At 34.4% G+C, this 14,497-nt stretch overlaps 1 protein-coding gene across 1 annotated transcript; it reads right to left on the bottom strand.

The window, feature by feature from the left end:
* Positions 1–20: 20 nt before the first annotated feature.
* Positions 21–13,336, bottom strand: LOC133179822 (uncharacterized). Its single transcript, XM_061314501.1, has 16 exons — positions 13,265–13,336; positions 12,840–12,943; positions 11,332–11,541; positions 9,427–9,660; positions 8,071–8,234; positions 7,161–7,283; positions 6,857–6,968; positions 5,953–6,110; positions 5,380–5,478; positions 5,156–5,230; positions 4,050–4,173; positions 3,674–3,783; positions 2,913–3,092; positions 1,669–1,765; positions 639–747; positions 21–192 (listed from the first exon to the last, which is right to left on the bottom strand). Exons 2-15 carry the CDS (start codon positions 12,934–12,936, stop codon positions 665–667), a joined length of 1,866 nt encoding a protein of 621 aa, XP_061170485.1. The 5' UTR covers positions 12,937–12,943; positions 13,265–13,336; the 3' UTR covers positions 21–192; positions 639–664.
* Between the last annotated feature and the right edge of the window lie 1,161 nt (positions 13,337–14,497).

Below are 14,497 nucleotides of genomic sequence, written 5' to 3'. Positions count from 1 at the left end.
TTATTACCTTTTGAGTATTTATTCAATATTGTACACATATTAATACAAGTACATGTAAAATACAAAGAAAAAAAAGAGATTTGTATAAATTATGAGTCAGTTTCACCAAGAGACTGGAGGTTTATTTTTTTCTGATGGTGTCTCGTACATCCTCTGTTCCTTTTCTCAGCTCAGCTTATGTAACTCAGAAACCTGCAAGAAAATCACTCCAGCTGTATTTGACAACAAGGCTAATAAGCAGCATTTTTAACATACCCCATGTTTGGGAAGGAAGGGGGAGGAGGTTCCCCCTATGCCTTACTTATGTTATAGTGAAATAATTTCAATGTTTCTGTCAACATTTAGGCTAACTGCCTTCATGGTGATTTAGGCTGAGTTCATGGTGATTTAGGCTAACTGATTTCATGAGGATCTAGGCTAACTGTGTTCATGGTGATTAAGGCTAACTGCTTTCATGGTGATTTAGGCTGAGTTCATGGTGATTTAGGCAGTGTTCATGGTGATTTAGGCTATCTGTGTTCATGGTGATATGGGATAGTAACTGTACATGTAGAATGGCTACAGAATGTTTGAGAGAAAGAATAAGATAATGTCTAGAAAGTGAAGGGAAAAAATTCTCATAAGTATACCACATTTACCTTGCTTAAGGATATCTGTTGGATGTTTATTTGAAGAAGAAATAAGCAAACACTCCTCCTAAGGCTCCGCCTACTATTGGTAATGTGATGCCTACAGCAGCCATGGCACCTGTCAATCAAATAATGTCATTATAGAACCATAAACAATCATTCTGGATGAATCCATTTAAGGGGGCCGACTGGGGTTTTCATTGCGCAATACTTCGCGCAGCATAGTAAAATAAAGCGTATTTACCCTTTTAAATCAACTATTTTTACATAATTTATAAAAATTAACAAATTTAGGAAATCTCAGGTTAAAATATCTAATTTAAGTTTTTAAATTACTGATTTTTTAAACGATTTTTCAAATGATGGGTAGATAGACCTCATAATAGTGTGTTTTTGACGTTATGAATAACCGAAGTTCTTGAAGCGGGGTCATTAATTATGCCATAAAATAAAAAGTATAAAATACATGCTCTTGAAATTTTTAACATAGGAAATTGAGAATCTAACAATCATTTTTGTTATTTTTTATGTCAATCTGTGGTATCTGTCATGTTTTGTTGTACTCCATAAAAACAGGAAAATATCATGAATTTTGACATTTTGAGATGCCCCCTCTGGAAACCAGACGGTAGAATTTTGTGTTTCTTGCAAAAAATGTACAATATAGTATTACCAATCAAATAATATAATTTGAGCAAAAAGTCTATAGTAGCATTTATATAATCTGCTCAGAAGTGCGAAAAAATGGTATTTTCCTATATAATCCTATAGTAAATGTACTTGTATTTTGAGATGGTCCCTAAAAAATAACCAGACGGTAGATTTTCACTAAACTTGGTATGTATACTGAAGTCAATGTAAGGTACATATGGTATAAAATTAAAGAGTTTCTCTATAGTAGTTTTCACACAATAAAACCCCAGTCGGCTCCCTTAAGATATTGTAAGAATGGTTATAATGAAAGGTGGAAAGTTTGGCGATTTCTCTATTTTTTTTAGCTTTGATTCTATAGAGCTTGTTTACATGACTTTATAATTACCTGGACTGTATCCTGTCTTGGCTGCTGCTGTTTGTCCTTTGTTATTTAGATAAGTTGTTTCTGTGAAAGACTGTTTAATGGGCACCATGGCAGGTATCTGTAAAATAAGGAGAGTACAAGAGATTGATTTCATTGTCGTATGGAGTGCTGGTTAATAGGTTTAAAGGAAATATTAAAATAACAGACTAATCATGCACAAAAGTCCAACTAATCAGGACAAAATTGAGAGCAAAGCAAACTCGAACCTCTGGCTCCGGGGCCATAAAACTTTGATGAGCTCACTTTTACTGAAGGAATTTAAAGAAGAAAAGTAAGACTGAGATCAAAAGTGACCTATGGCCTTGTAACCTGAAAACAGAGGTGGGATTAGGTACCATAAAGAAGTTAACATCCCCTTTCGACTGGTAAAACTCGTCTTGAGCTCCTTGTCATGATTGGATGAATGGAGAACTAGGTTTGAAAATAATAGCCCAACAATTTGTACAGAAAATGTGTCAAATCAAACAGAAAAATGACCTTTTTCAGTAATACTGCATGGTTAACTATCGTATGCAATTTGACTCTGATGTCAAAGGTAAAGGTCATTATAAGTAGGTCATGAGTAAGTTATGATGGTATTTATATTGTCTTTAAAGGGGACTAGACACAGATTTGAAGTTAATGTTTTCTCAAATTTTTCTGTAATATCATGACATATGTTGCTATAGCATTTCACATGGAAATATAATAAAAAAAACTTATTTTATCTGGATATTATTGAAACTACGAATTTCGGAATGCGTTTGATTGACACATCCTTGCACTTTCACAAAGTAAACTCTGTCCTTAATACTTAAGAAAAGTAGAATTTTGTTGTGTATTAATGAAAAATATTAAAAACTATAATCCAGGAAATTCAGAGTAGAAATATAAGAAAGCAAAACCAACTCATCAGTATTGTCAATCCGTGCTCAGTTGTGTGTGCAGAGTTTAACAAACTGAACACACCCGGTGAAACTTAAACATTAACAATAACAGAGCTCATGCCCTGTTTACAAAAACAGTTTACTTTTCACCAGGTGTGAAATGCTATAGCAACATACAAGTCATGATATCATACAGAGAATTTGAGAAAATATTAACTTCAAATCTGTGTCTAGTCCTTTAAAGTTACACCAACTTTAATTAGCATAGGTCAAAATGAATGAAACAAAAGAACACATAAAATTATTTACATCAAATTGAAATGAAAACATAATACATACATTTGGGAAGGCCGTTTTATCTAGAGCGATGGCGAACTGGGCGTTTTGGACCTTTGTCTGTAGAGTATTCGCAGCGACACTTAGTGGCGTCTCTTTGACGATGCTCTGAACATCGCCCACGACTGGAGCGACGTCCAATATTTCAAAGGAAACTATTATGTCTGTGGGACTATAATATACCTGTCAATAGAGGAAGTATAACAATTAGTTTTATAATCAATGCTCTGCTGCAGTTTCAAAATATTGTAAAACCAAATTTTATTTGCATTTCCGCGAGGTATGTTACCTTTTTCTTGCAAATGATTATTATTTGAGGATAAATATGCAATTTTTTAATTATATATGTATTTATGTAGAATATTTCCAATCATGAAAATCAGCTGTCGTGGATGGATTTTAAATTAATGAATAGTGAATAAAAAAAAGAATAGTAGTTGGTTTACAATAGTGGAAACACAATATACAAGTATGCATTATTTTTGTAAAACAATAAAAAACAGGAAGAGTGCATAAGCTGAAAAAATGTAGTATCTCAGAAATCGCCCATCGTCCTTTGTGAAAAAGAACAGTATTTTAACTCCTTATAATCTATTTAGAAATCCTGTTCTTAAACCTAGAATATCCTTTGGCAAGAACTAAAAACTTTATTAAATTATCAATATTGAACTTGCCGATAGCAGAAATACTGAAAGTACAGACTGCAATATTGTGCTTAAACTTTCACTTAGATATCCCTTTAAAAAAGCTTATGCTGTACTTACATTTAGGTTAGCTATCCTGATGGCAGATACACTAAGAGTGGAGACAAGGCTTTTGAGAATGTTATACTTGAATGTTTCCAAGTTTCCATCAACTGCTGATTTGTAATCACCTATTCAATGGGATTAGAAAATTCGTTTTTTCATTCAGCTGTGACACACTTTAAACTTGGGGTGGGATGGGGTTAATTTTTGAAGTAAATAAGACAGCTATCCATTTCATCACTTATTTTCGCTAAAATCATTTCATGTTTTAATTTTACATTATGTTCAAGCAGTCAAAACAAATAAGTCGAACACCAAAGAGCAGGGGGAAAACATGCATAATTCTCCTTGAGACTCCAAAATGTTTTCGTCAAGACATTAAACCACAATTTACCTGAAAAAGTGAGCTGGAATTTCCTTCTGTTTCTATTAACGTAACACTGACTGATGTCAAACTTCAGAACGTCCGGTGTGTGTACGTCAAAGTTAAAGATGTTATACTCATTGTGATAGGCCACCTAAATATATAGGTCAAAGTTAAAGATGTTATACTCATTGTGATAGGCCACCTAAATATATAAGTCAAAGATATAGAATCTGATGTTAAACTCATTGTGATAGGCCACCTAAATATATAAGTCAAAGATATAGATGTTAAACTCATTGTGATAGGCCACCTAAATATATAAGTCAAAGATATAGATGTTAAACTCATTGTGATAGGCCAACTAAATATATAAGTCATAGGTAAAAAATGTTACACTCATTGTGATAGGCCACCTAAATATAAAAGTATACTTATTGTGATGGGTCAGCTAACTATAAAGGTCAAAGTTTAAGACTTTTGAATTTCTTTTTTCTGTAGAATTATAGTACACAAAAATAATCTTTCAAAACTCCAATAACAATCTTTCATGAATGAAGTAGGACAAAATTTTAATTTACCATATGGTTCATCGTAAATGTACTTTAATTGTTGATTTCGGCTCAACGTACTTTCAAGAGTTCGAGACATACATTGTATTATCAAGTACGTTATTTGCTTGACAATCCTGATGTCTATTGTCTTTAATTGCTACTAATTTGCGTACATATATGACACAAAAATATACGTGTTTACAGTAAAGAATTTGAAATAACCCACAATCTAAATTTATATATGACGTAAGTATACCATGACTTACGTCGCCCGCGTGGCGCAGTGGTTAGAGCGTCTGCTCTAGAGTCGCGGAGTAAGGAGTTGATCCTTACGTCGCGGGTTCGAATCCGACTGTGGGACGTAGAGACCGGTCCTTCGGATGAGACTGTATAAACCGAGGTCCCGTGTCGCAGTAGGTGCTGGCACGAAAAAGATCCCTCACTGCTCAATGGCCGTAAGTGCCGAATATAGGACAAAATTTGCAGCTCTCCACCGGCAAGTGGTGGCGTCTCCATATGAGTGAAAAATTCTCGAGAGGGACGTTAAACAACATACATACAAACAAACAAACCATGACTTACCGAGGGGGCATCTATTACCAGTTGTATGGGGGTACCACCCTGTGCAGCGCCTGTGTTAACCTCGGCCCACTGATTCTGAATGAAGTAAGACAGCAATATTCAGAATAAGCAATATTCACTTGTTTCATAATAATAAATTCATTTTACATGTACATAAAAGGAAATAAGAATCTCAGTGCTTTCAGGTCATTGATTTTGCATCCATAGTGTATTAATATACATACGGATGCAAAGTACCACTGCCATGTGGAGTTGACCCCGGGTGACGGCCAGTTCGCCCTCACCCCAACCCAGCTGTCACAATCGATGTTACGGACCGTTTTCTGTAAGTAAAAATTTACTTATTTTTTTTTATCAGTTTGAAAGACATTAGTATAGTGTCATAATGCATGTAATGTGTAAACTTAAAAAAAAATTAATCATGAAAAGGGGGAGGCCCCCTGCAACCCCCCCCCCCCCCCAAATCTCCACTCCAGATTCTCTGTGCTTGAATGCTATGTTCATCTGAGTGGAAGTATGGAGCAAGTGAAATAAATTTCTAGAACTATTTATGTCAATTTGGAACTTCTCAATTTATTTTTTAGTCCAATATAGGAAAAATAAATCCCTATGTTCACCTGGAAGTTCAGTATTTTTTTCTGCAGTATTTTTGCATCTCAGCCAATCAGAGAGCTAGGAATTATTCAATAATATGAAAAATAAAATTTATATTGCGTAGAATACTAGAACAATTCTTTCTCCATAAGTTACTAGTGCTGCATGATGAAAGTTCTATGCACGTCACGTGACATACGTACCACGCCTTCATACGTGTACTGGATGACGTCAAAGTAGAAGAACTCCTGGGCATTCCTGATTCTGAGGTGGTTTTTGTCCACAAACCGCGTGTCGAACGTCTGTTTGATAGGCTGCACGGTGCAGTTACCGTACATCGTGTCAATGATGTAAGCCACACCTATAACATTTTGAAAAAATCATTTTGCAGGTGTGCCTTAATCGATGACCTAGCTGCCGACAGTCTTGCCTAGTGGGTGAAGAGGTACTTTGCGGTCAAAGGCAGCTGTCGCCATGTAATTTATGATGGTGTGTTAGCTGTAACCTGTGTTGCTTTGCAGTGATTTTTGTTAGTGTGTCTGATGTAACCTGTGTTGCTTTACAGTAATATTTACTAGTGTGTTATCTGTAACCAGTGTTGTTTTTGTAATGCATTTTGTTAAAGTGTGTTGGCAGTAACCTTTGTTGCTTTACAGTAATATTTGTTAGTGTGTTAACTGTAACCTGTGTTGCTTTACAGTAATTTTTGTTCAAGTGTTAGCTGTAGCCTGTGTTGCTTCACAGTAATCTTTGTTCAAGTGTGTTAGCTGTCATCTGTGTTGCTTTACAGCAATTTTTGTTAAAGTGTTAGCTGAAACCTGTGTTGTTTTACAGTAGTGTGTTAGTGTGTTTGCTGTAACCTGTGTTGCTTTACAGTAATATTAGTTTGTGTGTTAGCTGTAACCAGTGTTGCTTTACAGTAATATTAGTGTGTTAGCTGTAACCTGTGTTGTTTTACAGTAGCGTGTTAGCTGTAACCAATGTTGCTTTACATTAATATTAGTTGGTGTGTTAGTTGCAACCAGTGTTGCTTAACAGTAATATTTTTAGTGTGTTAGCTGTAACCTGTATTGTTTTATAGTAGCGTGTTAAAGTGTTAGCTGTCACCTGTGTTGAAGTCATGGATTTCTCGCAGATCGTTGACACCATAAGGACTCATGTCGGAGGGCAGTGGACGGGAATAGTACATCACCATCTTCTCAGTAAAAGAATAGTACTCCTGTGAAATACAGAGGCGGATCAAAGGTTTATCACGGTGGATAAATATAGCTAACTCAGGGTAATTATAGCCAAACTCAGCCTTCAATTGCATGTATAATCAAGAAATATCGCGTTAAAATTCTGCTGAATATATAAACAAAAATCGCTGTGTTGGATACATATATGACCTTTGGAAAAAAAATCATAGAACCTTCATGAAAGACACAATTTTCCTTGTCTTGTCGACGTATTCTGACATAAAGCTGAAGGCAGGGGGCATTGTGGGTAGGTTTTTAGTATTCTTCCGTCCTGGGCATTGAACCCCAGCTGGTGTCTGAATAAAGAGAGAACAAAACATCAAATTTATTTGTAGGAACACCTAAATGTTCTTTTTCATGCACCTTATGCATCTATATAAGGCATCTTTTCTATTTTGGTCAATTGAGTCACTCAGTTGACCTAACACTATATTTGTTCTCGCACTTCGTTGCGCTGCATGCATATAGAGTGCCCAATAAGTAGATTTGTGGTCTCTCTGGACAAAAAAGAAACTAGAATGAATTTCAAATTTTGGATATACAGTACGATTTTTTTTTTTTGAAATTATTTTAAAGATATTGAAACTTATAGAGATTTTTTTTTTTAAATTACATTTAAATGAATATGAAATAACATGTTATGTTATAACATGTTTAGGGTGTAGGGCTAGCACAATTGGGGGTCCCAACTGAATTTCATCATTTTAATAACCATTTAAAGTGCATAAAATAGCAAAGTAAAACGATACTTCACATCTTCTGAACATTTTTACTTTAAATTTCCATTTTTTATGAAGGGAAAAAAATATTTGAGCTTTTTATCATTGTCAGGGGAATTTTTTACTCATCAAAAGAGGGAAATGGGATATTCAGGGTAAATTTTCTTTTGGGGAAAATACCGAATATCGGTAGTAAATATGCCCTAGATTAATCCCTGGATTATATTTAGGAAACACCCAATTAGTCACGTGTCAGTCTATCAGAAGTTAGACCAATTCTTTTTCCTTCTATAAATTTATCCTACTTAAAAATATTATCAAGTGTGAATATTAGAGGACAGTGAGTGATTAGCATAAGTTGTACCTCAAATACTTTAGGGTCTTTCACTGTTTGTCTGTAATGGAACATTTCATACCAATGGTCGAACTTTCTACCGGTCGTCGCGCCCGGGTCATAGATAATGCCAGTGACACGTGCGGCAATCGGCACTGTCACGCCGACGGCGGTGTCCCACTCTGGATTGGCCGCTAAAAAAAGACAGGGAAAGCATTAAAGGACTTATTACATGATTTTTCAAAAATCTTAACTTAATGAAAAATAATATCTAGAACCTTGTTTATTGAAATACTGAATACGATAACCTTTGTTGAAAGCGTATTTTAAGAGATATTGAGAGTTGAAATTCAAATACAGCAATATGCATATTTCAGTCGGATTTGGGCGAAATACTTCCCTGACGTCATATGCGACAATTCAGTGATAGAGAGATGAGAAGTTGCACACTATTTACGGATTAACGACATATGCAGCTTAATTATGAAAAATGTTGAAAAAATCAATTCCTAATGTACTTTTCAATTACTATAGAAACATTAACTAGTTCAAAGGTATAAGACTTTTGAGATATTTTCGTTTTTCATTCCAATTTATTCCAAATATTTAGCATCTGTAGGTCTGATTACGGCAATGTTTCGTGATAGGAAAATATTTCTCAAGACCGCCATCCTTTACACTGTTACAAAACATATGAAGGCATACTTGCATGAATTAATATTATGTTAAAAACAAAGGATAACAAAGTTATATGATATCAAATTTGTGAATCAAATAAGTTAATACATGTGATAAGATGACAAATCAAATTGTATTGTGATGGCGAGTTTCTTCGTCTTCGCCGCGTCTCCCTCGCTATCGTCTATTTTTACAATAATAATCCGATTTTCTGATTTTTTCTTGCTGACAATTCTAAAATATATGGTCGGATATTTGAATTAATATCAATAAAATCAGTGATTTGGTCGTCCATAACGCAGGAAATTCAGGTTGTATCACGTATATTTTAGTAAGATTAACGTGAAGAGCTGATCAGCCTTGCCACCTTTGACGTCACAGGGTCACGTGATCGCTATCTAATTAATTTAGATTTTTTATTCAGGGATTTTCATTTGAGTCAATAATTGGTTAATTACCGCGGTTTATCCGCAGTAAAAACAAAATTTATTAACTGTAGTCATAGGGAACGTTTTACGCTTTTAATTTCAAATAATTTAGAAACATGCGGTAAGTCCTTTAACTACACATCGAACACACTCCTTTATAATGGAAAGTTTTTCTTGTTCATTCGGAATGGAATTCTGTTATTAAAGAATATGCATGGTCAACCTTCAGAAGATAAAATATTGATTTAATTGAATTTGTGTTATAACTTGTTCTACGTACCAGAAAAATACCAAAATACTTTCATCGTGGCGTCCATGCTCTGCCAATATTGACAGCTCTGCCACACGTCTACCGCTATCCCCCTCACGCTACTTAGTCCCATGTAAATCTCGTTAATCCCCTGACCAGACATATGGAGGGACTGAGCCGCCGAAAAGATTTTCCCGCCATTACTGGCAGTGTAACCCAGGAGGAAGCGCTGATTGGATGTGCTCAGCGGTTGCACCACACAGCCTGTAAATAAATGTATTCTTTAATGTTAGGATATTAAACATCTTGTTGAAGAAATTAAATTCAAAATCAAAAACTTATTTAAAATAATTTAATAAGAGAAAGAAACAGTTAAACTTCGTTATCTCCAACTTTGATATCTCGAATACCATAGATATGTCCAAACGAGCTCTGAGTCCTTACCACTATAATTTTCTCGATGTTTTTTAAACCTCAATATCTCAAATCTTCGGATACACAGTCCCATCAGGTTCTAGATAACGCATTTTGACTGTATATACACACACATATTCGTAATACTTTAAGCAACTGTATAGAAATGACTTCGATTTTTTATAGTATAGCAATTGCGATATGTCCTTCAAACTTTACATAATTATATGGATCGAAAATGGCTATTATTTTGAACTTATCATTTTAGAATACACCAAAGGTTTTCAAATGCCAGAATTAATTTGCATGTAGTTCTTTCATTATCAAAGATAACAATTTACAAAATATTTAAATATTACGTAAATTTTAGTGTATAAATATTTTATAAATCAACTTTTTTGTATTTAACCCCTAAAAGATTAAAGATTGAACTTAAAAACGGTATGATCTCAGATTTTTGATAAATCTTGTAATTCAAAAGTTACAGCCATTTGCACTTCAGTGTTACCAATTTATTAGCCTAATTTAACATTTCCCTCAGTAATTCCAAAACTAAGCTAGATATAAAAAATCTGAGATACAGTTTTCTGGACACACAATTGAGAAACAACCCATCCAATTTTCAGAGAAATTGGTCAATAAATAAGAGAGCTGAATCCTTTGAAATAATACCACAAACTGTCTGATCTTACTTTACAGTAGAGGGCAAAAACCCATTACACAACAAAATCTGCCAAAGCTAGGAATATATGACACCTTGGAGATTCAGCTTTGGATACCTGTCACTTAGCCATATTTCCTATGCATATTCACAAAAATGGGAGGTTCTTTTCTGTATTTAGATGCTTTTGATTAAGTAAAATAGGTTCAATTCTGAATCAGAAAGATTTTCCGGCAAGATGGCAAAAACTAAGCTCCACCTCCTATTTTATGGTCATCAGTGATCTGTTAGATCTCCTTCTCTAAATCTAGAGTCCCTGTAGTTTAATTACTGATAACCTCTGTGTGGCTAGTGAAGAATTCCCCAAGTGGTCACAGTGATTTATTGCGTCATTCATGAGCAGACAGTCACAGATCAAATCAGAAACTTCAATAACGGAACATTCACATGTGGTAGTGTTTATGTTTCATTAATGTTAAATAATTAGAAAACCATTTCATAATTACCAAGAATTTTACATGCATTATAAAGCAGTGATTAACTTCTTTTTCTTAGCCAAAAATGTCAAAATTGTTGAAAATCTTGAAAAAAGCCTTTGGTGTATCCTTAAAGACAATAAATGCTGTAGTAGAAAAAAATTTTATTGGAATAAAATTTGGTTGATTCTGGATTTAAAACAATATTTGTTTATTCAAAATGTTGGGTTTTCGTTACGATTCAAAACCTGTATGTATAGTTTTAATACCTGTTTTTATCAAATACTCTAGTCCCTTTTAATTTTGCGACTTGAGCGTAACTATACTTACTGCATACACTAACTCTTTACTAAAACCTTTAATGACGTCATAATTAATACTCACCTCCTCCGGGTACGTATGCGATGAATTCGTTAGTATTATAGCTGTACCAGGCGTCCAGCTCTATCCCCTGGGCCAGTTGCCTTACCCTCCCGGTGTTCTGGCTGTCATCAAACCACTCGTGAATATCAGTGGTCTCGTTCTTATTCATAATAATACACTGAATGTGTGCAGAGAAAGCGTTTGTCACATTCGGGCGGGGTCTGTTGGTAACTTTAAAAAAAAAGAAAGAAAGTGACAGGCACTCTAACAAATTTTATTCTTAAGAAGTGCATGACCGTTTGCTAGAAGAGACTTCTAAAATTTATTCATTACTATGGTGGGTATTGACTGCTACATTTGTTAATATGGTGGATATTAATGACCCGGAAGTAAATATCTTGATGGGTGTTGAATGACACAGAGGTTAATATTTTGTATGATTATTGATACATTTGTTTTATTAAAGTTACAGCGGTAAACAAAGTAAATAAATAATTAATGTTACGGTGGTTAACATGGTGGATAATTAATGTTGCATTGGTTAACATGGTGTATAATTAATGTTACAGTGGTTTACGCGGTAGATAATTAATGTTACAGCGGTTAACATGGTGGATAATTAATGTTACAGTGGTTAACATGGTGGATAATTAAGGTTACAGTGGATAACATGGTAGATTATTAATGTTACAGTGGTTAACATGGTGGATAATTAATGTTACAGTGGTAAACATGGTGGATAATTAATGTTACAGTGGTTAACATGGTGGATAATTAAGGTTACAGTGGTTAATATGGTAGATAATTATGTTACAGGGTTAACATGGTTGATAATAAATGTTACAGTGGTTAACACGGTAGATAATTAATGTTACAGTGGTTAACATGGTGGATAATTAATGTTACGGTAGTTTACATGGTGGATGATAAATGTTACAGTGATTAACACGGTCGATAATTAATGTTACAGTGGTTACCATGGTGGATAATTAATGTTACAGTGGTTAACATGGTGGATAATTAATGTTATAGTGGTTAACATGCTGGATATTAATGTTACGGTGGTTATCATGGTAGATAATTAATGTTACAGTGGTTAACATGGTGGATAATTAATGTTGTAATCACTGCATGTGGTTAACATGTTGGTGATTAATGAAACAATGGTTTTAATCGTTGATGATAAAGTGGTTTAAATAGTAGATGATAACAATATGATTTTATAACTGATCATCAACTAATGTTGCATCATATCAGTAGCGGATGTCATATCAGTAGTGGATGTCATATCAGTAGCGGATGTCATATCAGCAGTGTTTACCACAGATTATTACAACACTGAGTATATTAGCAGCAGATCTGTAGCTCTCTGGACGACCAATCTTTTTTTTCCAGACCACCTGCTACGGATCTGCAGCTATGGGTATAATAACAAAATATGACGGAGAGCAATGAGTATATATGACGACATATAAACTTTAATCGTAATTTAATTTTCCACCGTTCCAGATTTTTGCATTTTGCTTTACCTGAAGATACAGGATCTCCGCTACATATTGATGGGTCCTTCCCGTGGACCGATAAAACTGTTGTTATGGATACCAAGTGTATTAATACTCGAAACATATTTAATCTGGAATAGTATAATGAGAAAAAATATTTAATGATATAATAATTGAACTTTACTAATCTTAGCAGCAATATTTATCAGCTATTGACGCAAAAACACATTAATTTATCAACTTCTTATAGGTAGGTTTTTCTCTTCACTGTTGTTTGATCAATTTTACTCACTTATATTTATGAATATATAGGTATCAAATGAATTGATAAAGTACAACGCTGTGCTCATTCGAGTCATCTTTTAGATGCAATATTACAGTTTGAGCTATCTGAATTCCATTGTTTTGTAATTATTTCATATATGTATTTGTTTTTAATGTTAATTATACACTTACCTTATATAATAAATTAATAATGTCCGCCCCTCCTATGACACCTATAACGAGATATCGCGCGAGTCCAACATAGTGTACCCTGGTATATCGTGGATGATTGTGACTGATAGCAAAGATAACGGGGAGCGGATCTAATAGATAGTACTGGGGTTTCTAACACGTTATCAGAAGGAAATTTTATATGTATTTAATTGTTTATATAACACTTGAATTGATGAACTAGAAGTAGAAATTAAAAATAGAAGTATTTAAAGAGAGAGAGAGGGAGAGAGAGAGAGAGGGGGGACTTTCAGTCTATATCATGCATTACTAAGCTACTAAGTATGCGTTCATTATACACTACGTTAATCTCAACAAAGTCGGGGGGGGGGGGGGTGAATAGGAGCTTGCTTTCTCATCTTCCGACCTGAATCGAAAATCCGATTTTACATTACAAACTGTACATGTCAGTATGTGTTTATGAACTCCAACTTAACCATGCAATTATGCATCTTCTTCAATCCTAAAAAAGAATTCCAAAATTCAAATCTGCAGAGTTTTTTCTCTTCTCGGAATCCCACTCCCCCTCCCTTTCTATATATGCTACTCATGCAGAACTCACGCTGAGAGCATGGTGTTGTTATAACACTCTGTATGGGATATTGACATCTGAGTATCGACGTATGACAGATAACAGCAAACTTAATTTCTCGTAAATGTAATATATATTCTACACACATATTATAGTAAATTTTCATACTTATAAAGCATCCCAAAAGATACTACATGTAAAGCTTATAAAGAACTCGTTTACAAAATCTCGGTTACAAGGAACTTTTTACCAATCCCATCCCACAACTTGTGGTGAACGAAGTATGTTTCAGTAATCCGGGCGTCTCGTTAATCCGGGTCTTTCGTTAATTAGGACGATTTGCTTGGGAACACAAATTTCCGGATTAAAGAGGCTCCACTGTATATATATTAATTATTAGGAGTAATTAATCAATAGAGGAAAGTTCTAATAGATGAAGTTGACCATGAATTACTAGTACAAGTGTATTTGGATTTAGGGAGCAATTTTTGACATTCTGGGTAACTCTTCAGGATAATCCTATGTTCGATCGTGAGAGACTGAGTTGTCAAATAGTCAAATTGACAGAAGGAACATGCGTTTGTAACAAACAATATCCAGCTGGCGACGAAACACATTTGTCTGAACACTGAAATGTCGTCTGTTATTTTCCGATTAT

This window comes from Saccostrea echinata, unplaced genomic scaffold, assembly GCF_033153115.1.
Source record: "Saccostrea echinata isolate AGI-Se365-2 ecotype Australia unplaced genomic scaffold, CSIRO_AGI_Sech_v1 ptg000005l, whole genome shotgun sequence".
NCBI classification, from domain to species: Eukaryota; Metazoa; Mollusca; class Bivalvia; order Ostreida; family Ostreidae; genus Saccostrea; species Saccostrea echinata.
Note: the sequence above shows the minus strand (reverse complement) of the source record. Positions and strands in the feature narration are given on the sequence as shown.